Here is a 24,132-nt window from a genome sequence, read left to right on the forward strand (position 1 = left end):
ATCATGTTGTTTTCCTTAGTGGCTGTACTAATTTACACTGCCACCAACAGTGTAGAGTTTCTTTTTCTCCATATCCTTGCCACAACTGCTATTTTTGTCTTTTTATTAACAGCCATTCTGGGGTAAGATGATACCTTCTTGTGGTTTTGATTTGTATTTCCCTGATGGCTACTGGTGTTGAGCTTTTTTTTTTTTTTTTTTTTTTTTTTTTTTGAGATGGAGTCTCACTCTGTCACCCAGGCTGGAGTGCAGTGGCACGATCTCAGCTCACTGCAACCTCCGCCTCCTGAGTTCAAGCGATTCTCCTGCCTCAGCCTCCTGAGTAGCTGGAATTACAGGCATGCACCACCACACCCAGCTAATTTTAGTATTTTTAGTAGAGATGGGGTTTCACCAGGTTGGCCAGGCTGGTTTCAAACTCCTGACCTCATGTGATTCTCCTGCCTTGGCCTCCCAAAGTGCTGGGATTACAGGCATGAGCCACCACGCATGGAACTTTTTGTTGTTGTTGTTGAGGTGCAGTTTCGCTCTTGTTGCCCAGGCTGGAGGGCAATGGCACGATCTCAGCTCACCACAACCTCCCCCTCCTGGGTTCAAGTGATTCTCCTGCCTCAGTCTCCCTAGTAGCTGGGATTGCAGGCATGCACCACCACGCCTGGCTAATTTTTTATTTTTAGTAGAGACGGGGTTTCTCCATGTTGGTCAGGCTGGTCTCAAACTCCCAACCTCAGGTGGTCGCCCACCTCGGCCTCCCAATGTGCTGGGATTACAGGCGTGAGCCACTACGCCCGGCTGGAGCATTTTTGTTTCCTGTACTTTGAGGTCTTTGCCATTAAGTATTTGCCTAGGCCAAAATGTCCTGAAGTTTTTCTCCTGCGTTTTTTCTAGTAGTTTTATAGTTTCAGTTCTTAGACCCCCTTAAGTCTTTGATCCATTTTGATTTGATTTTTGTGTATGGTGAGAGATAGCAGCTAGTTTCATTCTTCTCCACATAGTTATTCAGTTTTTGCAGCACCATTTATTGAAGATACTCTCCTTTCCCCCATGTATGTTCTTGGAGCCTTTCTTGAAAATGAGTTGGATCTGAATATGAGGATTTATTTCTGGATTCTCTATTTTATTCCATTGATCTTTGTGTCTGGTTTTATATCAATACCACGCTATTTTGGTTAATCCGGCATTGTAATATATATATATATATATATATATATATTTTTTTTTTTTTTTTTTTTTTTTTTTTTTTGAGACGGAGTCTCGCTCTGTCGCCCAGGCTGGAGTGCAGTGGCGTGATCTCAGCTGCAAGCTCCGCCTGCCGGGTTTAAGCCATTCTCCTGCCTCAGCCTCCTGAGTAGCTGGGGCTACAGGCGCCCGCCACCTCGCCAGGCTAGTTTTTGTATTTTTTAGTAGAGACGGGGTTCACCGTGTTAGCCAGGAAGGTCTCAATCTCCTGACCTCGTGATCCGCCCGTCTCGGCCTCCCAAAGTGCTGGGATGACAGGCTTGAGCCACCGCGCCCGGCCATGTAATATATTTTGAAGGTCAGTAGTGTGATGCCTCCAGCTTTGTTCTTTTTACGCAAAATTGCTTTGGCTATTTGGGCTCTGTATTGGTTCCATACAAATTTTAGTAATTTTCCTATTTTAGTGAAAAAAATACATTAGTATTTTTATAGAAATTGCATTGAATTTGTAGATTGCTTTGGGCAATACAGTCACTGTAATAATATTAGTTCTTCCAATCCATGAGCATGGGATGTTTTTCCATTTGTGTCCTCTTCAATTTATTTTATCGGTGTCTTGTAGTTTTCCTTGTAGAGCCTTTAACCTCATTAGTTAAACTTATTCCTAGGTATTTTGTTTTTGTATCTATTTGAAATGGGATTTGCCTTCTTTATTTATTTCTCATCTATTTCATTTTGGTGTATAGAAGGCAACTGGTTTTTTTTTTTTTTTTTTTTTTGTAGACTGAGTCTTGCTCTGCCACCCTGGCTGGAGTGCAGTGCCGATGCAGTCCGCCTCCCGGGTTTACGCCATTCTCCTGCCTCAGCCTCCCGAGTAGCTGGGACTACAGGCGCCCGCCTCGTCGCCCGGCTAGTTTTTTGTATTTTTAAGTAGAGACAGGGTTTCACCGTATTAGCCAGGATGGTCTCGATCTCCTGACCTCGTGATCCGCCCATCTCGGCCTCCCAAAGTGCTGGGATTACAGGCTTGAGCCACCGCGCCCGGCCTGGCAACTGGTTTTTGTATGTTAATTTTATATCCTGCAACTTTACTAAATTTACTGATGTGATATAAGAGATTTTTGGTGGCGTCTGTAGATTTTTCTAAATATAAGATCATATCATCTGCAAAAAAGGACAATTTGACTTCCTTATTTCTTTTCAGTGGCAGCAGATGTAAGCAGGTGGCTGGGGGATGCATGTGTCAGCTCTAGGTGGTGGCTGCAGGTGGGGTAGCCAGCAGGGCACTTGTAAATCTGTGGTGATCCTGCTGCTTGTGGGTGTCAGGATTGCTGCTCGTAGCTTGCACTTCAGCTCTGATGGCAGTAGCCAGCAGTAGTAATGGCTGTAGACATGGGAGGTCAGTAGATCTCTGGAGATGTGAAAATGCAGGGACTGTTGGACTCCAGAGCAGGATGCAGTCTGGTGATGGCTGGACTCTCAAAATGGCTCCTTAGAGCTCAGGAGATGTATGCAATGCAGCATGGGCTCCCTCTCTGGAGCAATGCCATCACGCAGTCTCCAGGCAGCTCCCTATCTAAGTCTTAGGGCCCACGAGGGTCAAGGGGCTCTCCTGTGGCTAGAATTGCAGGAGTTTGTGGTGGGAGTGTAGACCAATGGGGGTCTCTTACTTACCTTTTTCCCACATTGTGGAGTCTCTTTGAAGTTCCCAGCCAACCCTAGCCAAGCAGGCTGCCTGTCTTCCCCGCTCTTTCCTTGCCTCAGGTGTTTCCTGTTACTTCTCTGTTGAATTCCAATGTTCTTTTTTAGATTATCTATTTGAAGTGTGATTACTCACTATTTTATAAATAAAGTGAATCTGCTTAATTTTATGCCTGTTTTGCTTGATTCAGTTACCAGTGTGGATTATTTCTTTCCAATGGGAAGCTATTTGAGTGCACGTAATTACTACACCACATTTCTTATGTGGCCTCAGGCGATTTTCATCAGGAACAGCATTAAGCTAGTGAGGAGATAACAATGTTCTCCTTTTCATTGCCTTCCTCTGAGTACACCGATTTGCACGTGACTAAATGGTTTTCACTGGTTTCTCTATACAGACACTTTTCTACAAATTATGCATGATGCTAGGTATAGTCCAAAACCAGACAAAAGCAGCAGGCTATAATTTGTTCACTCATAATTTGCATTTCACTGCATAAAGTGATTTCAACTGCATCAACATTTTTTTCATTCAGATTGAATCACTAGATTCTCAAAGTTGAAACGCTTGAGCCCCCGATTCCAAGGAAATTTAACACCATTTCTTCAAGTTTCAGTATTTTGACTTTTTTTGTCCTTAAGTCTTAAATAGCAGCTTGATATGCTACAAAATAAGCGTTTGAAATTTATACCCACTAAAAACATACTGAAAGTATCTGAATTATGTCCAGTCTTTCTCCTCCACCCCTCATTTTCTTTACCAAGGTAGCAACATAAGGTGAGACTTTAAAGAACAAAAGAAATTGGACCAAGAAGAAAAGAAAAGGAAGCTGAATGCTCGAGTTTACTGTTTGTAAACCACATGTTACCCTAATTTGCTATCTGGCAAAAGCACATCAAAAGCTCATTTCATTTGGCTTTTTCCTTCCCTTGGTGCATGGATAAGTCCACTTCCACCTGCAGGGTTTCTGTGTGTGTGTGCACGTATGTGCACATGTGCTGGAACTTCAGCTTTTTTCTGTCTTCTGACTGATTTTTCTCTTCCTACTCTGTTCATAACTTTTACTTCTTACAATTTCTGGTTCAGACACTAACAGAATAAGAAATCCTTGAAGATCTCTTAACCTTTTCATTTTGAAGATGAGAATATTGAATATTATTGACATGCCTGACTCAGTGAGAAATTTTCTTGATTTTTTTTCCTAAAAGGCCAATATCTGAAATGCTGCTCTGAATAATACATTTCTCCCCTCATTGATTCACGAAGCTCCCTTTATCAAATATCCTAGTCTGTTTTAAAACTCTCTATCATGTTTTAATAAATTATCTATCTATCCTTGTTCCTTATCATACTGTTTTAACAATAACATTTTAATCACAGGAATCTTTTCCTCCAGTCTTCTCTGTGCAATTTATGCTTGCTGTTTACCTGGTGGTATATTTTCAAGTCAATTTTTCAAGCAGAGAAAAAAAGTCCAATTGAAATTATTATTGGAATCAAAATTACACATTATATTTTAAAGAAATTCAATATGGTCAGGCACAGTGGTGCATGCCTATAATCCCAGCACTTTGGGAGGCTGAGGCCGACGATCACTTGAGGTCAGAAGTTCAAGACCAGCTTGCCCAACATGGTGAAACTCCGTCTCCACTAAAAATACAAAAATTAAGGCTTGGTGATGCATACCTGTAATCTCAGCTACTAGGGAAGTTAAGGTAGGAGAATTGCTTGAGCCCAGGAGGCAGAGTTTGCAGTGAGCAGAGATCATGCCACTGCACTCCAGCCTGGGTGACAGAGTGAGACCCCATCTTAAAAAAAAAAGTCAATCTTTGCCATGTTTAGTTAGTTAGTGCAGAACTCTGGGGAAGGCAGACTCACATTTCCTCAAGGTTTTCTATTTGTCCCAGATGAACTCAGTGTCAAATATGAAAAGGTATCTTTCCAAGGGCTGTTAAGAGAGTCTCGTTTACTGTGTAAACAAGGACAGAAGGCATCAAAGCCAGAATGCCATTATTCCTTGGCTTCTGAACATTGGAGTGGAACTGCTTGTCCCGTGATTACTATTAGCATTAAAATATTGGTTGGATTGTCCCATGAACATCAAAGTTTACAGCAAAGAGTGATTTTTCCAGAAGAGGAGCTGCAACAGGATTTGAGTTCGGCTTCTACCTTCTTAATTTTCTGAGGTTCCCTCAGGGAAGACCCCGTGATTGGCAGAGTGGGTGGGATTTAGAAGGCTTTTTCAGGTCTTTGATTAGTCTGAATTTTTTTTTTTTCAGCTCCCTCAGAGATTTATTTTGAAGTGTCCCTGCCATGACTTTTCTGACTGCCTGTGTGGCTTTCAAACCTGCCCACCAAGTGTTTAGGGGTGAGTCATTTCCCCACAGGTAGGAGGGTAAGAAGAGTTTCTAGCCCCCACGAGGAGGGTCAAGAGAGCAAACACGAGAGAGGACTTGGTCCTTACCAGAGGTCGCCTCCAGAAAAGTGAGGTGTTCCAGTGATCATTCCCTGACCAATGACTTCCTGAGCTAGCTATTTTCTCCAGTAAACAAAGTCTGTATAAGATATCGTAGGAAATGAGTTTTAGATTTTCTTCCACCAAACATTTCTTTTATTGTTTTCCAGGAATATTTGCATTGTTTTATCCTGATCTCATCTGTTCACCATTTGTGATTTTTTTTCAAGTCTCAGTTCACCATTTTTTTTTTTTCTTTTTTTAATGGAGTCTCATTCTGTAGCCCAGTCTGGAGTGCAGTGTTGTGATCTCGACTCACTGCATACTCCGCCTCCCGGGTTTAAGCGATTGACCTGCCTCAGCCTCTTGAGAAGCTGGGATTACAGGCACCCGCCACTGCACCCGGCTAATTTTTGTATTTTTAGTAGAGACTGGGTTCCACCATGTTGGCCAGGCTGGTCTCGAATTCCTGACCTTGTGATCCGCCCACCTCGGCCTCCCAAAGTGTTGGGATTATAGGCGTGAGCCACCACGCCCGGCCAACCATTTTTTCATGTCCCCTTCTAGTCCTTTGAGATAATGCTTTCAGAATTTTGCCATTCTGCTGTGAGGCCTGTTGTCTATTTGCATGAGAATAATTCCATGTGGAAGAGGTGAGGGCCCAGTTGTTTGGTTTGGAGAAGCCCATGACTGCTCATTCTTCTGAGGCCCTGCCTACACCAGGTGTATGGAATACCTTCATGTGACATGTACAGCTCTTCCAGCTGAGCATAAAAGCAGGCACCTCACCCTTTTATCAAATAATCAACTCAGAACTTTAATCAAGACAGATACAAGTATCTTAAGACTTGAATTTATTTTCTTTAATTTATTAGGTGTTGTGTTTTGTTTTGTATGCTAATTGCAACGTATAATTAAAGAACAGCGTAGGGTTGTTTAACATAGAAGGTGGTTAAACTCTCATGCAGAATACCCTCTCAGTAAACTTTTAAAGGGCATGGGTTGTGGTTGAGCGATATAGAGAAAAGTCCTGACCTTTGATTCCTATTACTACTTCTCATCTCTTGCTCTTATTTACTGTTTTGGGCTCTTCATGAAAGGGATTTTTTTCTAGTCCTCCCCAACTCTTGCTCATGGATAATTCAATAATAGTTAAGTCCGAAATGTCTTAAATGAGAAAAGCTTATTCCTATTTAGATTTCTAATTACTCCACAGAATTTGAATTCCACATAATTTGAGATTGCTTTAAGAGTTCACTAATATCCAGTGCTGGAGTGCTCTCTCATCACTAGTTGTAGGGCACTAAATGTCAAATGTTCATCTGGTGATTTATGTTCTTATTTCACAACTTTCCTTAATTGCTTTTTACATAAATCTGAGAAATGGTGATTAAAGTATTGCAGGCTTTGGCACATATCATCAGCTTGTAATATCTTCTGATACAGTGTTAAGTGCTTGGCTAACAGACCTACATCTGCATAGAGGTCTATGAGAAATTTAAATTTTTCCAATACTCTTGATTTTTAAAGATTTCTTGGTGAATATTGGCACTCAGCTACAGGATATTTTAGCAATACTTTGTCCAATCATGCTCTCCCAATCCGATGGGGCTTTTGATTTGAATTTAATCTTATTATAGTGTCTTGCAATTTATTCAAGTCTACTTTTATTGGTGTCTGTAAAGGTTTACGGTTTATGTCATGAAAGCTTCTGTATTTTTTTTTCTTTTGGATTTTTAGTTATTGTACTATTGCAAATGGGATTCAACACCAGCAGCATCTTGGTTTTTTAACCTGGCTTTGCTGTGACCAGCATCTAGTTATAGACATACAATAACATGTAAAAACCACGACCTGTTTCTATGTTTGAAACTTCTGTTTAAGCAATCAGCAAGCCAGAAAGTACCATGACTACTATTTGCTAAGAATCCTGTGCTAGAAAAACACTTAGAAACTTCACTTTAAAACTTCCCTAAGGACACACTAAATCGAGGCTTAAGATCCCTGTTATCTCGCCCCAAGACCCCAAGAGCCATTGTCACATATGTGGGTCCTCCTGGAAAAGCAACCCAGGAAGGCAGTGAAAACCCGTCCAGTGGTTCCAGCCTGCCACTGGCCATGACAGAGCTGCTTTCACCTTTACAGATCCCATGTGGTGACCCTAAACATGCAACTAGGAAACCATATGAATTCCTTGCTCACCAGGTATTTCATGCATGATCAGAACAGTCCAGTCGGCCAACTTGCTGCCCCTCCAACACAGAGAGAGAGAAATGAACAGAAATCTAGGCAAGAATCCGTGGCCACTCTCTTCTTTGGCTGGAGCCATGACAATATTGATAGTTTTGCTATAGCCATCAGGAAGGAGAAAAATTGCTTTAGCTTGTCCCCAAGTCGTAACATGGAAAATAAAATAATTTTGAACCACAGAGGAGCGGACCGATTCAGGTCCTCACAACCTTTTACAGGTCAACATTTTCTCAAGAGGGAGACTCCTTCACTCATTTTTTTTTTTTTTTTTTTTTTTTTTTTTGAGATGGAGTCTTGCTCTGTCACCCAAGCTGGAGTGCAGTGGAATGATCTTAGCTAACTGCAACCTCCGCCTTCTGAGTTCAAGCAATTCTCCTGCCTCAGCTTCCTGAGTAGCTGGGATTACAGGCATGGGCCACCACACTGGGCTAATTTTTTTGTATTTTTGGTAGAGACAGGGTTTCACCATGTTGACCAGGCTGGTCTCAAACTCCTGACCTCAAGTTATCTGCCTGCCTTGGTCTCCCAAAGTGCTGGGATTACAGGCGTGAGCCACCGTGCCCAGCCCCTTCACTCATTCTTGAAATAAGACTATGGATTTCAGAATGGTCAGGCTCCTTCAGCAGCGTGAGAACTAGGCCTACGGGATGTCACTAGTCTCTTATTCTTCTGACTGGAACTATGAATGAGCCTGATGTTCTCATCAACCCCACAGCAAGTTCCACATAGATTTTTTTTGTTCAGCTAGAAAGGAGAGAGGGGTTTTTATTGTTTTTTCTTTTTTGGTTTGTTTTGAGTCAGTACATGAGTTTCTCTTTCCTTGTTTCAGCGGATGGACAAACAGATGGACCCTGCAGCCATGTGGAATGTCAGAGATGGAGGGGAGACCCTGGGAGACTGATGGACCTGGATCCTCTCCAGCCTCTCCGCTGCAGTGTCCACACAACTGCCCTGAGTGGTAGCGTTTTGTTTAAACACTCCTGAGTGAGCTGAGCTGGATGAGTGCACTTGGGACACCTGGTGACAGGTACTTGCAAGCATGATCAGGGTCAGCCTCAATACAGGGAGAAATCTTGGATATTTAAAAATACTTTTTTGATTCAGATCATGGTGTGATTGAAGAGCAACACTGTGTTGAGAACGGGAGGAAGGCAGAGCTGTGGTGCAGGCAGAGCTGCGGTGCAGGCAGAGCTGTGGTGCAGGCAGCACTTCTCGACTCTAAAGCAAGGCTTGCTCACCAAGGTGCTCACTCATGTCTCTCATCCCTGCCCATATATAGCATTAAAAAATGAACAAAAGGCCGGGTGCAGTGACTCACGCCTGTAATCCCAGCACTTTGGGAGGCTGAGGCAGGCGGATCACGAGGTCAGGAGTTTGAGACCAGCCTGAACAACATAGTGAAACCCCATCTCTACTAAAAATACAAAAAATTAGCTGGGCGTAGTGGTGTGTGCCTGTAATCTCAGCTACTCAGGAGGCTGAGGCAGGAGAATCGCTTAAACTCAGGAAGCAGAGCTTGCAGTGAGCCATGATCATGCCACTGCACTCCAGCCTGCATGACAGAGCAAGACTCCGTCTCAAAAAAAAAAAAAAAAAAAAGTGAGCAAAAGACAGATAAAGAATTCCAAAAGGAAACAATGTAAGAAAGCAGAAGGACAGAAATTTAAAGAAAGAAGAGAAAACCAAAGTCAACAGTCAAAAGGGATGGTGGCAATGGATGTTTAGATTTCAAAATTTAAAAGCCCCAACCATGTCTATAATCCCAGGATTTTGGGAGGCCAAGGTGGGTGGATCACCTGAGGTCGGAAGTTTGAGACCAAGTGAAACCAGTGAGCCAAGACTGTGCCACTGCGCTCCAGCCTGAGCCCCAGAGGGAGATCCTGTCTCAAAAATAAATAAATAAATAAATAAAACAATAAATAATAAATAAAAATCCCAAGCTAGGAAAAATCTGGAGACTGAGTACTCCTCAAGTGAAATGCAATCTCTACAGAACATTCTTCTTCTTCTTTTTTTTTTTTTTTTTGGAGACAAGGTCTTGCAATGTTGCCCATGTGGGAGTGCAGTGGCTATTCACAGGTGTGACCACAGGACAATATAGCTTTAAACTCCTGGGCTCAGGTGATCCTCCTGCCTCAGCCTCCCAAGTATTTGGAATGACAGGCATGCACCACCATGCCTGACTCAGAACCTTATTCTTAAAGGTGTTATCCAGGAATGTGGGGCAAAGGCATGTGGGGGAAGGGACTTCTGTGCTATAATGAGAGTGGCTAACACTCAGTGAATCCTGTGTATCTGCTGGGGTTCTGAGCAATTTGTATGCATTATCTCATTAAACTCCTCCAGATATATATATATTAGCCAGGAAACAGACAAGAACATTCATAAAACACACAGCATTTTTTTAGCTCAGTGTTAACAACGAAAAATAATTCCACTATTGAGGCACAAGTTGCAAATCAGTAACATATTCCTATTGCTGTAGAAAAGGGGGCTTAGTCAGGTGTGTCATATGAGCACTAGAACTTTTCATGGTGTCACAAACCAGTTAGTTGTCTGTCACAAAGAATTTCGACTTCAGGATTTGCATTTCTTCAGAGGACAATGCTGTGGACATTTGTGGTCATGAACTTTTGAGTGGCAATAGACCGAACAGGTCCAGTGTCTGTAAGCCCTGAACAGGCAGCATCACTGTGAATTACCATTAAACTTGAATGCCAAATGAGGGTGTCTCACTCCACATCCCAGCACCACAACACAACCTCTATAACTTTCTGTACAACTTTACAACGGAATTGTATTTCAGTGACTATTTTGATGCTGGATTAAACTTTGCAAAGAGTTACACAACATTAGGGTCTATTTTTTCTATCAGTAAGAATTATGCTGAATTTCAAAACCCATCACCACAGTGTTCAGCTTTAAGAAAATTAAACACACAGTAATCTGACCAATGTCAATCAAAACCAAAACTTCAGAACGCCGAGTGGTGTTTATGCAGCCAATCCGGGTTTTAGATACCAATGCCAGCTGTTTATCCCACGAACCATTCTTGCTAGGCTGAGGCTATGAAAAATCGCAAGACGATGTACAATTCTTTTTTTTTTTTAATCTCACAAAGGGATTTTGTGGATGGTACAGGATGACACTGAACAGATCACGAGGCATGGCAGACATAGTTCTCTCCCTCCCCAGCATCTCCCGCGTCTCCCTGGTTTCCCGATGTCCACAGAGACTGTCCCAAAGTCACTGCATGGTGGGAGTGCTGTCTTTATAAGACACTTCATTCAGCGTATCCAACTCAGCAATTGCTTCATCAAATGCCGTGTTTACCAGGCTGCAGGCCTTTTCAGGAGAGTTTAGAATCCCATAGCAAAAGGCTGAGAAATTAAGTGCCAGCCCTAGTCGAATTGGGTGTATAGGCTGCATATATTTCTTACTAATTTCAGATGCTTCGTGGTAAGCCTGCTGGGAATTTATCGGGAGAACCCACTCCCGATGTTTAACATGGGTTTTTTTCTATTTCCTAAGTGTCTCGGCTGGGTTGAGAAATAAAGGGAAAGAGCACAAGAGAGAGAAATTTAAAGCTGAGTGTCCAGGGAGACATCACATGTTGGCAGGATCCGTGATGTTCCCCGAACCATAAAACCAGCAAGTTTTTATTAGTGATTTTCAAAAGGGGAGGGAGTGCACGAATAGGGCGTGGGTCACAGAGATCACATACTTCACAAGGTAAGAAAATATCACAAAGCAAATGGAGGCAGGGCGAGATCACAGGACCACCGGATGAGGAAAAATTAAAATTGCTAATGAAGTTTTGGGCACGCATTGTCATTGATAACATCTTATCAGGAAACAGGGTTTGAGAGCAGGTAACCTGTCTGACCAAAATTTATTAGCTGGGAATTTTCCCATCCTAGTAAGCCTGGGAGCACTATAGGAGACCGGGGCTTATTTCATCCCATCCGCTTCGACCATAAAAGACGGGATGCCTTAAAAAGGGGCTGTCTATAAGCCTACCTTCAGGGCGCATTCTCTTTCTCAGGGATGTTCCTTGCTGAGAAAAAGAATGTAGTGATATTTCTCCTATTTGCTTATGAAAGGAATATAGCTCTGTTCCATCCGGGCTCACGGGAGGCCAGTTCAAAGTTACCTCTCTTGTTCCCTGAACATCGCTGTTATCCTGTTCTTTTTTTAAAGATACCTAGATTTCATATTCAAACACACATGCTCTACAAACAATTTGTGCAGCTGACACAATCACAGGGTCCTGAGGCAACATTCATCCTCCTCAATTTACAAAGAAGATGATGGGATTAAGAGATTAAAGTAAAGACGGGCATAGGAAATCACAAGGATATTCATTGGGGAAGTGATAAGTGTCCATGAAATCTTCACAATTTATGTTCAGAGATCACAGTAAAGACAGGTGTAAGAAATTATAAAAGTATTAATTTGGGGAACTAATAAATGTCCATGAAATCTTCACAATTTATGTTCTTCTGCTGCGGCTTCGGCTGGTCCCTCCATTTGGGGTTCCTGACTTCCCGTAACAGGAGTTCAACAGAGTAGTTTGTTTATTGTCTCCAGACGACACCCCAGAAAGATACCTGAAATGATCTCCCTTCATTTTCAAGCAGAACACCTTGCTTTCAGGTTGTGTAGCATGGGGAATAAGAGACCTGCCCAACCGCTCTGGAACCTCATTGCAGATGTCCAGCAGCTCTGCCTCTGTCTTCCACGGTACTCTTTGCCCATCTGCTGCTTCTCGTTCCTCCCTGTTCCCTGCTCAGTGTTGGAGATGAGAATCCAGGAAGAATGGCAGGCACCCACCATGTTCTTGTAGGAGGCAGAGGGCAGATTGCTGTCTTCAGTTGGGGGTGCATGCCCCTGTGGCATGGCTGCCTTCCCAGCTGCAGCCACATCATCACCGTCTTGGCTTTCTGTACCAGCCTGCTCAGCGGTCTTGGCCTTCTGTACCAGCACACTTTTTGTCACTTCCAAGCACAGCTCTGAGCATGGTGACCACCACCTTCCCAAACTGACTCCTTAGGCCGCTGCAGTGGCGGTGGCAGTGGCAGCTACCCCAGCTCCAAAATCAGCAGCAGCTGGTCCACTTCCCCAAGACAGCCTCTCTTTGATGAGCTACTATCATGTCTTGCCTGGATCACAACACCTGTAAAAAAACTAAATAAAAGTGAGCAGAAATAAATGAGCCCCAAGTTGCCAACTCTCTGGAAAATCCTGAAGACTGCCAGCAGGTGTAATTTCCAGGTGTGAGAAAAATAAAGGTGTCTGAAAAAGGACAGGATGCAGCAATGAGGATGGCGAACTCAAAGGGAGCCAAGGTTTGCCAGAGTGGCCGGTAGCCACAGCAGGGCGAGAGTGTGGGTGGTTCCTGTGTTCCTCTGAGTCCCTGTCTCACCAACAGACCACACAGGATGGTCTGCCACTAAATTTTAATCTCTAGGTGACCAGAGTGGCATTCGGATATCAGAGCATCGATGGCGGGCTGTTTTCTGCAAGCCCCACTCACCCCTACATCCAGCAAGCCCCATGGCTCTGGGCTGATGGTCATTCCTGAGAGTGATCCCAGCTCATCACAGGGAAGGGGTCCACTCTCCATCTGTCCTAGAATAGCTGCCATCTCTTGGGCAGCCCAGGCTGGGAACACTCCGCCAGAGTGGGCATGTCTGACCGTATCATAGTTTGTCATAGTAGGAATACTTGAACTAGCTTTCCTTGGGCCTTTTTTGGATTTTCAGAAAGGTTAGGACATTCCAAGTTTTTATTTCCTCCTTTCCCATTTCTTGAATCTGAAATTCAATTCTCCACCCCATGCAGTGTGAATCGTATAATGCAAGCCAACAGCCCCATCTAGGGTACTCATCTCCAACTTCCACAAAATGATTCTGTGGCCAGTCCTCCTGGACAAGGAGAGGTGCCAGATGTGTACTTTTATCCCCCTGTCAATCAGACATAAGAAATGTGAGGGGAGACGGGAGGATCGCTTGAGCCAGGGAGGTCAAGCCTGCAGTGAGCCATGGATTATGCCACTGCACTCCAGCCTGGACAACACAGCGAGACCTTGCCTGGAAAAAAAAGAAAAGAAAGAAGAGAAGCATGAGGACCTAATTCATTTTTCAGTGTTAGAATAAATTACATTTGTTTTCTGATAAAATTGCACATAACCCTTGAGCTATATACACCCCATGTACCCTTTGTTTCCACGGTTAGCACAAGCGGTGGCGGACCATGCCTGTTCCGTCCTGAGGCACATCAGGCATTCCCCAGAGCCCCCAGTTCCAGGAGGTGGGCCATGCGCAAGGTCTAAGCTCTGAGAGAGAAAATCCCCCTGGGGAAGATCATGATTGACCCCAGATCACCATCGCGCTCAGCTCAGAATACATTTGAGAGTTCAAGGAGGCACTTTGGGCTAAAGTGAAAGATTCGTACTAGAGCCAGATCAAGTCGAAGAGGGATTTTTGTGTCAAGATCCAAGCATACCTCACTGGGCCTGGCGATACTGCTCTGAAGTTATGTTCACTTTCTTATCTCCATGTGCTGGCTTTACTTCTCTTTCTTTGTCTCTTGGCTGGCTGAATTTCTGTGCTTCCTGGGCCACAAAGGAGAGCTGGCTTTCCACAGCTCCTGGGTTCCCCAGGGCTCTGTTCTAGGACGTGAACCCAGGGGCATGAGCAGGGAGATAATAGCAAACAGCACGATGTTAGGTACCCAGTGCACTGCGGAACTCAGCAGAGTGCTAGTCCAGTCTGTTTTCTCTCTCCTTTTATCCCTTAGAGACTCCCACTCCTGGGAACATCACACACCAGGGCCTGTCAGGGGGTAGGAAAAAGGGGGAAAGAGAGCATTAAGACAAATACCTAATGCCTGTGGGGCTAAAACCTAGATGATGGGTTGACAGGTACAGCAAACCACCATGGCACATGTATACCTATATAACAAACCTGCATGTTCAGCACATGTATCCCAGAACTTAAAGGAAAAAAAGAAAACAAAAGAAAAAAAAGACCAGCTCCTGCCATAAAGAGTTCCTGCAGTCCACAGGCGTGTAAAGTCGGTGCTTCCTCCGTCCTCTGAGTTTTCCTTTCCTCAGTACCGACTTCATTTATTCCTAAGGCCGCTGGGCTTCCCCATCAGAGGGGAAGGTGACCACTCTGATGCCAGATCCAACGCCGCCAAACTCTTGAACCCCCGCAAAAAGGAAAGATGGCCAGAAGGCAAGTGGAAAGCAGGCTTCTTTGGATGCTCTTCAGTTTTACAGAAATCTCTTTGTTTTTTCTTTTTTTTCTTTTTCTTTTTCTTTTTTTTTTTTTTTTGAGATGGAGTCTCCCTCCGTTGCCCAGGCTGGAGTGCAGTGGCTTTGATCTCAGCTCAATGCAAGCTCCGCCTCCCAGGTTCACATCATTCTTCTGCCTCAGCTTCCTGAGTAGCTGGGACTACAGGTGCCCACCACCATGCCTGGCTAATTTTTTGTATTTTTAGTAGACACAGGGTTTCACTGTGTTAGCCAGAGTGGTCTCCATCTCCTGACCTCATGATCCCCCCACCTCTGGCCTCCCAAAGTGCTGGGATCACAGGCGTGAGACACCGCGCCCAGCCCAGAAATCTTATTTTTAAGTAATATTTCACATTAATCTGAAAGCATAGACTTATAAAGCATCAGGAGAATCATAAGATTTTTCTTACTTTGAAAACTAAAAACAGGCAACATACAAAACTGGCCAATCAGAGGAGGCTTAAAGAAACTAAATACATCCTGGTTACAGACAAAAAGAATCCCCAAAGTATCTCTCTCTTGTGGCCTGAGGGGAAGGAAAATGAGCCCCTACAGGTGAGAAAGAGGAGGATGAATTCCCTACTATATTTCTGCTTTCCTTTCTTTATAACCTAAGCAATAGTGTGGTGGTGATTCAGTGGTTGCAGCTGGGCTGAGCAACAGCTCCCAACAGGAAGCACCCTCAACTCTGAAGGAAGGAAATTCTTCTCTCTAACCCGAGAATCTATGGTTCCAGGAGTTGGGAGTGAATCTTCACTGCTCGCTTTCTCTGTGTGCTTGTGCCACATGGCTCTGAACCAACAATAGAACTATAACCCATTGGAGGAATTTGCGTACTGAATCTGACCTAGCTGATTGCCATTTAAAACAACAGCAAAGGACATTGTCCTGACGTTTTAAACAAAACCCAGAGTCTCATAAGATGATATCCAAAATATCCAAGATATACTCCAAAATGATTCAGCATATAATGAACAAGGAAAATCTCAACCTGCAAATGAAAAGACAGTTACACTTCAGAACTAAAAATACAAACACTGAAATTAAAAATTCACAAGATGATCTCAACAGCAGAATAGAAATGACAAAGGAAAAAGTCCATGAACTTAAAGACAGATCAATAAAAAGTGTTCAATATAAACAACAGAGAAGAAAAACGATTGAAGAAAAATGAGCATAGCCTTAAGGATCTGTGTAACAATACAAAAAAGCCTAACATTTGTGTCACTGAAGTTCTACAGAGAGAAGCATAAGACCAGAGTAAAAAATATATGAAGCTATGCATCTCTTAATGACAGTAATACATTCTGAGACATGTGTCATTAGGCAATTTCATCACTGTGTGAACCACAGAGTGCACTTCCGCAAACCTAGGTGATAAAGCCAACTACACACCTATGCTACATGGTATATCCTGTAGCTCTGAGGCCACATGCCTGCATAGCATGTTACTACACAGAATACTGCCGGCAATTGTATTACAGTGGTAAGTGCTTGTATATCCAAACATATCTAAACAGAGAAAAGGTGTAGTAAAAATATGGTAGAAAAGACAAAAAATGGTACACCTACATAGGGCACTTACCATGAATGGAGCTTGCAGGACTGGAAGTTGCTCTGGGTGAGCCAATGTGTGAGTGGTGAGTAAATATGAAGGCCTAGGACATTAATGTACACTACTGCTGACTTTATAAACACAGTACCCTTGGACTACACTAAATTTATTTATTTTTTTTATTCAGGCTGGGTTAAAAAAATTGACAAAACCATTAATGGAGGTCCCCAAGTACTGGGAAAGTATTTCAGGAAGTGCAAGCATATGACAGTTAAAAGATATGGCAGTGGCCGGGCGCAGTGGCTCAAGCCTATAATCCCAGCACTTTGGGAGGCCGAGACGGGCGGATCACAAGGTCAGGAGATTGAGACCATCCTGGCTAACACGGTGAAACCCCGTCTCTACTAAAAAATACAAAAAACTAGCCGGGCGAGGTGGCGGGCACCTGTAGTCCCAGCTACTCGGGAGGCTGAGGCAGGAGAATGGCGTGAACCCGGGAGGCGGAGCTTGCAGTGAGCTGAGATCTGGCCACTGCACTCCAGCTTGGGCGACAGAGCGAGACTCTGTCTCAAAAAAAAAAAAAAAAAAAAAAAAGATATGGCAGTGTGGACAGAAAGATGGGTTAGGTGCCTAAGATTTTTATGATAGTGTAAGAAGTCGCAACATATGACCAGTGATTTCATGACTTGCACCTTGATGTTATACCTTGCAGTGGAGTGGAGAGAAAAGTTATTGGGTTAAAAAAAGTCGAGGAACCATGAGTCACTTTCCAAGAATTATCACACTGCCCATGGGGAGCAGTGATTAGAAGCCCGCAGCTACAGGAAGGGAAAGGACTATGATGGACATCGGTAGAGTCATGTTGCGTGGTGGCTGGAGTATCAAAGTCAAAGGCGTGTAACAAGGGAGAAGCAAGTGGAAGGGGGGAACACAGATCAGAAGGGCACTGACACCACCAATAAGCTCGAAAGGAGAAGGGAAAAGGACTGTCTTCCCCTAATTCCACATGTGACCCAGGTGTCACATATACATTACCATGTAGGGAAAAATCAACGGCTACGCATACCTTCTTCTTTAACTGTATAATAAAACAATACATTTTCTTTTCTTTTCTTTTCGTCTTTTTTTTAAGACAGACTCTCGCTCTGTCACCCAGGCTAGAGTGCAGTGGGATGATCTGGGCTCACTGCAACCTCCGTCTCCCAGGTTCAAGACAGTCTTCTGCCTCAGCTTCCCAAGTATCTGGGACCATAGGCGCATGCCACCATGCCTGGCTAATTTTTGTACTTTTAGTAGAGACGGGGTTTCACCATATTGGCCAGGCTGGTCTTGAACTCCTAACCTGTGGATCCACCCACCTCGGCCTCCCAAAGTGCTGGGATTACAGGCGTGAGCATTTCACCAACGAATTGTACGAAACATTTAAGGAAGAAAAGGTAACAATTATTTACAATCGCTACCAGAAAACAGAAGCAAAAGGAACATATCCCAATTCATTCTATGAAGTTCTTATACTAAAAGCAGAAAAAGACATTTAAAGAAAAACAAATGTTCAGACAAGTATCTCTCATCAAAAATTCTCGACAAAATATTAGTATGCTGAATCTAACAATACATTGTTGAATTACACACCAAGAACAAGTGAGATTTATTCCAGGTATGCAAGCCTGCCTTAACACAAAATAGTTAAGGCAATCTATCACATAACTAGCTAAAGAAGAAAAGTTATTTGATTGTATTAATAGATCAAGAAAGCATTTTATAGAAGCCAAAGCCCATTCATGGTTAAAACCCTCAGCAAATTAGAAATAGAAGGGAAATTCCTCAACTGATAAAGAACATATACCAAAAGAACACACCACAGACAATATCATACATAATGTGAAAAATGGGATGTTTTACACAAATGATAAGAAGCAAGGAAAGGTTGCCGGGCGCGGTGGCTCAAGCCTGTAATCCCAGCACTTTGGGAGGCCGAGACGGGCGGATCACAAGGTCAGGAGATCGAGACCATCCTGGCGAACACAGTGAAACCCCGTCTCAACTAAAAATACAAAAAACTAGCCGGGTGACGAGGCGGGCGCCTGTAGTCCCAGCTACTTGGGAGGCTGAGGCAGGAGAATGGCGGGAACCCGGGAGGCGGAGCTTGCAGTGAGCTGAGATCGGGCCACTGCACTCCAGCCTGGGCGACAGAGCAAGACTCCGCCTCGCCTCAAAAAAAAAAAAAAGAAGCAAGGAAAGGTTATCCCCTCTCACTGCTCCTATTCAACATCATACTAAAATCCTAGCTAATGCAACAAGACAAGAAAATAAAATAAAAAACATACGGATTGGAAAGAGAGCATTAAAATGTCCTTTACTTGCTGATAAATTGATTTTCTATGTAGAAAATCTCAAAGTATCAGCCAAAACCCCTTCTGGATTATAGCAAGGTTGCACAGTATAAGGTTAATATACAAAATCAATTGCTGTCCTACATCCAGCAATGAACGACGAGAATTTGAAATTAAAAGCCCAATACCATTTTCATTAGCATCAAGAAAATGAAACAGACACAATCTAGCAAAATATGGGCAGGCTCTGTGTGAGGAAAACTATAAAATCTGTTGAAAGGAATTAAAGATCTAAATAAATGAAGAGATATTGTGTTCACAAAATAAGACTCAGTGTTGTTAAGATGTCAGTTCTCTTCAATGCGATTTATAAATTCAATACAACTCTGGTGAAAACATGAACAAATTATTGTGTGGAAATTGACAAACCAATTCTAAAGTTTATATAGAAAAACAAACTAACCAATATAGCCAACAATATTGTAGGGGAGGAACAAAGTTCAAGGACTTGCAAAGTGATCAATGGAACAGAATAGAGAACTCAGAAATAAGAGCCCACAAACACAGTCAATTGATCTTTTACAAAAAGTTAAAGGCAGTTCAAAGGAGAAAGGGTAGCTTTTTCAAAAACAGTGATGAATCCATTGCATGTATGTATATATGTATATGCAAAAAAAAAAAAAAAGAATTGAGATACAGACCTTGCTCCTCAAAAATTAACTCAAAGGACACATGTTTAAGTTAATAATATTTAAAATTGTCAAACCATAATTGCATACATTTATGGACTACAATGTGATGCTTGGATATGTGTATAAAACAAGGAATGACTACATTGAGGATAAAATATCCATCACCTCAATTTTATTTTTTGTGGTTAGACATTTGAAATTTACTTTTTGTTATTTTGAAATATACAGTACATTATTATTGACTATAGTCATACTGCTGTGCAATAGATTTCAAAATGCATTTCTCCTGCTTAACTGAATCTTTGCACCTGTGAACAACTTCCCATTTTCTCTCCAGCAACACAGCCTCCGGTAATCATCATTCTACTCCTACTTTTATGAGTTCAATTTTTAGACCTAAATTTAAATCCAAACGCTGTAAAACGTCTGTAAAACAACAAAAGGAATAGATATTTAGGTAACTTTGGGTTTGGCAATTACTTTGTAGATACATCACTAAAGTACATAAAAGACAAATTTCTACCATGAAAGAAGATATTGGAAAAGAAAAAAAGAAAGAAGATATATTGATATGACTTGGTTACAATTAAAAACTTTGCTCTGGGAAAGGAAATATTAAGAGAATGGAGAAACAAGCCACAGACAGGGAGAAAATATTTGCCAAACACCTGTCTGGCATCCAGACCATTAAAAACCATTTACAACTCAACAATAAGAAATCAAACAAACCGATTAGTAAATGGACAAAAGATCTAAAAAGGCTCCCATCAGAGATGGCATATAGAAGGGGAAAAGCTCATGAAAAGATGTTCGCCTTCCCAGGGCTTTTCCCTCCCTGCGGCCGTCTCTCCCCCACACACCCTCCGCTGCAGCGAGAGTGGGAGCGGGTCAGGAGCGCTGAGCGGTGATGATGACGTGCTGTCTCTCTGGCCAGGCGTGAGATTTAAGCGCATTACAAGCCGTGGGTCCCGGGGAATTCCGAGAGGCTGCGCTTGGAGCCCAGACTGATCCGCCTCTCTCATGGTCCCGGCCCGCTGCCCTGCAGAGCCCGCCTTATTCTTCCTCTCTCCAGGCCTGCTGGCCGCGGCAGGCCTTGGTTCCCCTGAGCCTGGTGGGCCCACAAGGAGCTGCGTCCAGGAGGAGCCGCTGCCAGGGAACAAGCTGCCCCCGGGCCCTGGGGAGAATCGCCCGTCAGATGAGCTCGGCTGAGCGTGCACGCAGTGTCGAAATCAAGGACGCCTGGATGCTTTTCGTGGCAGAGTGACAAAGGTTTAACAACAAGAAGGGGAGCAGGGGCCAAGACAAGAAGCTGAAGTTCTGCCTGCCAGGACCCCCGGGTCCCAGCATCCCACCCGAGGCGCTGCTGCAGGAATTCCAGCTGCTGCTGAAAGGTGCGGTGCGGCAGGGCCAGCGTGCGGGACCCTGAGCCCTGCATGCCAGTCTTCGCGGGGCCATCGCTGCGAGCCTCGCTCAAGTCCAGCCGCCTCCAGGGTGGACAATGTCGACCAGACGCGGGGCGTGAGGGCGATGCTGGCCGCACCCCTGGTCCTGGGGCCGCAGGAGCCGTGCGAGGAGGCGGCCTTCCAACTGCCTCCTGCGCCGGGACGGGTTGCTGCAGGGGTGCAGCTGCAGGAGCTCCGCGCCTGCTGCTTCTCCAACGCCAGGGCGCCGCCAGGATGACAGGTGCGGGAGGCTGTGGCTGTGGGCAGATGCGGCTTCCAGCCCCAGGTCCCGGCGGCCCCTGGCTTCCCAGCCCGCTGTCCTGTGGGCAAGAAGATGAAGAAAGCCACCCCATCAGCAGGTCAGCTGCCCCGCCTGGCAGCACAGCCGGACAACGCAACCCGAAGTTCATCCTCTCTGAGTTGACTTACTGCGGGCAGCGGGCCGGCGCCCAGGATGCTTGGGAGCCCTGTGCGCCGGAGGCCGGCCCCTGGGGCGCAGAGGCGCCACAGGGCGAGAAGGCACCCGCCTCCCAGCGATTTCACCCTCCGGCCCGCCCGGCCCGAGAGGTGTCCCAGTGGCTGCGGACAAGCCAGGCATTCTACTCGGCGGCTGCTGCACAGGGGCGAGAACTGAGAACCCCCGCTGAACCCCATTCGGGGTGACTGCCAAGTGCCCATGCCAGCGACCCCGATCTCCCTCTGGTGGAGGAGTGGGGCGGGAGGCATGGCCGGGGGACCTCAGGCTGGGCGCGCTGGCGATCCCGAGGCAGACCAGGTCATGCACCTCCAGCCCGCCTGGGCACCCAAGCTACAGCCGGCTTCTGTGTGCAGGCAGCAGCCTCCAGGCAATCCCCGAGCCCGCCCGCACTCCCCATATCTCAGAACCGGGGCCAGACGTCCCAGTGGCTGCGGCCAAGCCAGGCGGTCTGCCCTGCAGCGGCAGCACAGGGGCAGGAATCGGCCCTCAGCCCCATCCCCGGTGGCTGCAGAGGGCCCCCGGCTAGAGGTCCCGAGCTCCAGCACAGCAGGAGCCGGGCGGGGGCAGGGCCTGGTGGGCTCTCAGGCCAGGTGCACTCGCGATCCAGAGGCCGCCCAGGCCATCCTCCACCACCTGGGCGCCCAAGCTGCAGGTGCCCTCTACCTGCTGACAACAGCTGACTGGCAGCTCTCAAGCTGGTTGGCGCTCCCAGCCTCGCAGAACCGGGGCTAGAAGTCGCCTTGTCTGCTGCCAAGTCAGGCAGTTTGCCGGCGGCGGCTGCACCAGGGCAGGAACCGGATCCCAACCCCATCCCTGGTGGCTGCGGAGGGCTCCTGTCAGCGGCCCGGATCTCTCTTCGGAGAAGGAGCCGGGCAGGAATCACGGCCACGCGGACCCTCAGGCCGGACGGGCTTCGCGCCTGCGATTCCCGGACGTCCCGCGAGAGCCTAGGAGAACCCGCAAGGCAGCTGCGCCTGCGCTCGAGCTGCAGCCGCCCCCTTCCGGCCAGGCGGGCTTGGGAGCGGCTTCCGGAGTCTCCGCGGGCGCTGAGCTGCAGGCGTCCGCCTAATGGCTCCGCGGGGCTCACGCGGTCTGAGAGGTCGGAGGGCTGAGCTGCAGGCGCCCGCCTAACGGCCTCGCGGGGCTCCCTCAGCCTGAGAGGTCAGAGCGCTGAGCTGCAGACGCGCGCCTAACGGCTTCGCGGGGCTCTCTGGGTCTGAGAGGTCGGAGGGCTGAGCTGCAGGCACGCGCCTAACGGCTTCGCGGGGCTCACGCGGTCTGAGAGATTGGATCGCTGAGCTGCAGGCAGGCGCCTAACCGCTTCGCGGGGCTCACTCGGTCTGAGAGGTCGGAGCGCTGAGATGCAGGCAGGCGCCTAAGGGCTTCGCGGGGCTCCCTCCGTCTGAGAGGTCTGAGCGCTGAACTGCAGGCGCGCACCTAACGGCTTCGCGGGGCTCACGCGGTCTGAGCGGTTTGAGCGCGGAGCTGCAGGCACGCGCCCAACGGCTTGGCGGGGCTCACTCGGTCTGAGAGGTCGGAGGCTGCGAGTGTCCCTGCTGAAGGCTGTGGTGGACAGGGCTGGATCGCGGATTCTGAGCTACATGGCGGGTTTGGGGGTGGATCGCAGGTTGGTGGGGGGATCGTGGATATGAGACTGGGTGGGGGTGGAAAGGCCACGAGGGGCCGCGGCGGCTCAGGAGCGGGTGGCGGGCGTCTGAGAAGTTGCCACCATGAGGAAGCTCTTCAGCTTCGGGAGACGCCTGGGCCAGGCGCTCCTGAGCTCCAGGGACAAAGAGTACGCGGGTCCCGGGTACCACATCCGGGACTGGGAACTGCGGAAGATCCGCAGGGCGGCCATCAAGGGCGACGCGGCGGAGATGGAGCGCTGCCTGAGGCGGTTTCGCTACGTGGACGCCCGCGACAGAAAGGACAGGTAGGTGGGGCTCAGCCTGCGGTGGGAGGGGGACCCCAGACCCGGCTTCCCTGCAGCCCAGACCTTGGAGGGCGCCGGGACCCTCGGAGCCGCGGAGACAAGTGGAGCCTCAGCTGCTTTCCATCACTGGCAATTCCCCTCCTGCAGCGCTTGGTGGAGAATTTGAGTGATTTAACTCACGAAGTTAAGCATATACACGTGTAAAACATGGAGTCCTATGCATGATAGGGAGGTGCCTATCAAAAATACCAGGTGCCTGTCAAAATACCAGGTGCCTGTCAAAAATACCAGGAGCCATTTTCAGTAGGCGAAGAGTTCTTAGATAAAACCCTGTGTCGGTTTCACATCTGAATCCACCTAGGTAGATAGGTTCTTTACTGCGGCTTCTTAGAGGGACAGTTGGAAGTGGGACATGGGTTCCTTGAATGGGAAGACTCAGTTTTCTCAAAATGTGAGCTCTTTCTATGTTTATCAGTTTACATAAACCGAATGAAAATATCAAGGTTTTATGATTTGTGCATGACACTTGCTGTCTGTCTTACTATTGTGATGACTTTTAAAAATGTTTATAATGGAGTGAAAAGACTTGCTCCTCTAGATATCAAAATGTGCTATTAATTCCCACAATTAATTATTTACTAACAGCTGAAAACACAAGTGGAACAGAATAGGAAATCCAAAAACACTGAAATATATGCAAGATACATGCATAGGGATTGATAATGGTAACATTTCAGATGAGTAGGAAAGGATGAGTTATTAATAAATGCCTGCTGTGTGAAGAAAACTAATGAAACTTTATGTCACAAAAAT

General features: G+C 45.9%; 3 protein-coding genes and 1 pseudogene across 3 annotated transcripts in view; 2 read left to right on the forward strand and 2 right to left on the reverse strand.

Moving 5' to 3' along the window:
• Nucleotides 1-8,935, forward strand: part of LOC115893878 — a 29,927-nt pseudogene extending 20,992 nt beyond the window's left edge.
• A 3,090-nt stretch (nucleotides 8,936-12,025) lies between these two features.
• On the reverse strand, nucleotides 12,026-20,488 carry LOC115893879. Its single transcript, XM_030919172.1, is given in 5 exon segments — nucleotides 12,026-12,326; nucleotides 12,329-12,634; nucleotides 13,123-13,166; nucleotides 14,099-14,259; nucleotides 20,327-20,488. Coding segments are annotated over 5 exon segments (921 nt in total). The 3' UTR covers nucleotides 12,026-12,078.
• Nucleotides 18,811-23,118, reverse strand: LOC115893880 (rabphilin-3A-like). The gene is made up of 4 exons (XM_030919173.1): nucleotides 23,113-23,118; nucleotides 22,846-22,949; nucleotides 22,050-22,540; nucleotides 18,811-21,228 (listed from the first exon to the last, which is right to left on the reverse strand). The coding sequence occupies exons 1-4, from the start codon at nucleotides 23,116-23,118 to the stop codon at nucleotides 20,738-20,740; spliced, it is 1,092 nt and encodes a 363-aa protein (XP_030775033.1). The 3' UTR covers nucleotides 18,811-20,737.
• Nucleotides 23,062-24,132, forward strand: part of ANKRD18B (ankyrin repeat domain 18B) — a 59,041-nt gene continuing 57,970 nt past the window's right edge. The window contains 1 exon segment of the mRNA XM_030919174.1: nucleotides 23,062-23,319. Coding sequence (XP_030775034.1) covers nucleotides 23,117-23,319 — 203 coding nt within the window. The 5' untranslated portion in view covers nucleotides 23,062-23,116.

Source organism: Rhinopithecus roxellana, chromosome 16 (genome assembly GCF_007565055.1).
Source record: "Rhinopithecus roxellana isolate Shanxi Qingling chromosome 16, ASM756505v1, whole genome shotgun sequence".
Classification (NCBI taxonomy): domain Eukaryota; kingdom Metazoa; phylum Chordata; class Mammalia; order Primates; family Cercopithecidae; genus Rhinopithecus; species Rhinopithecus roxellana.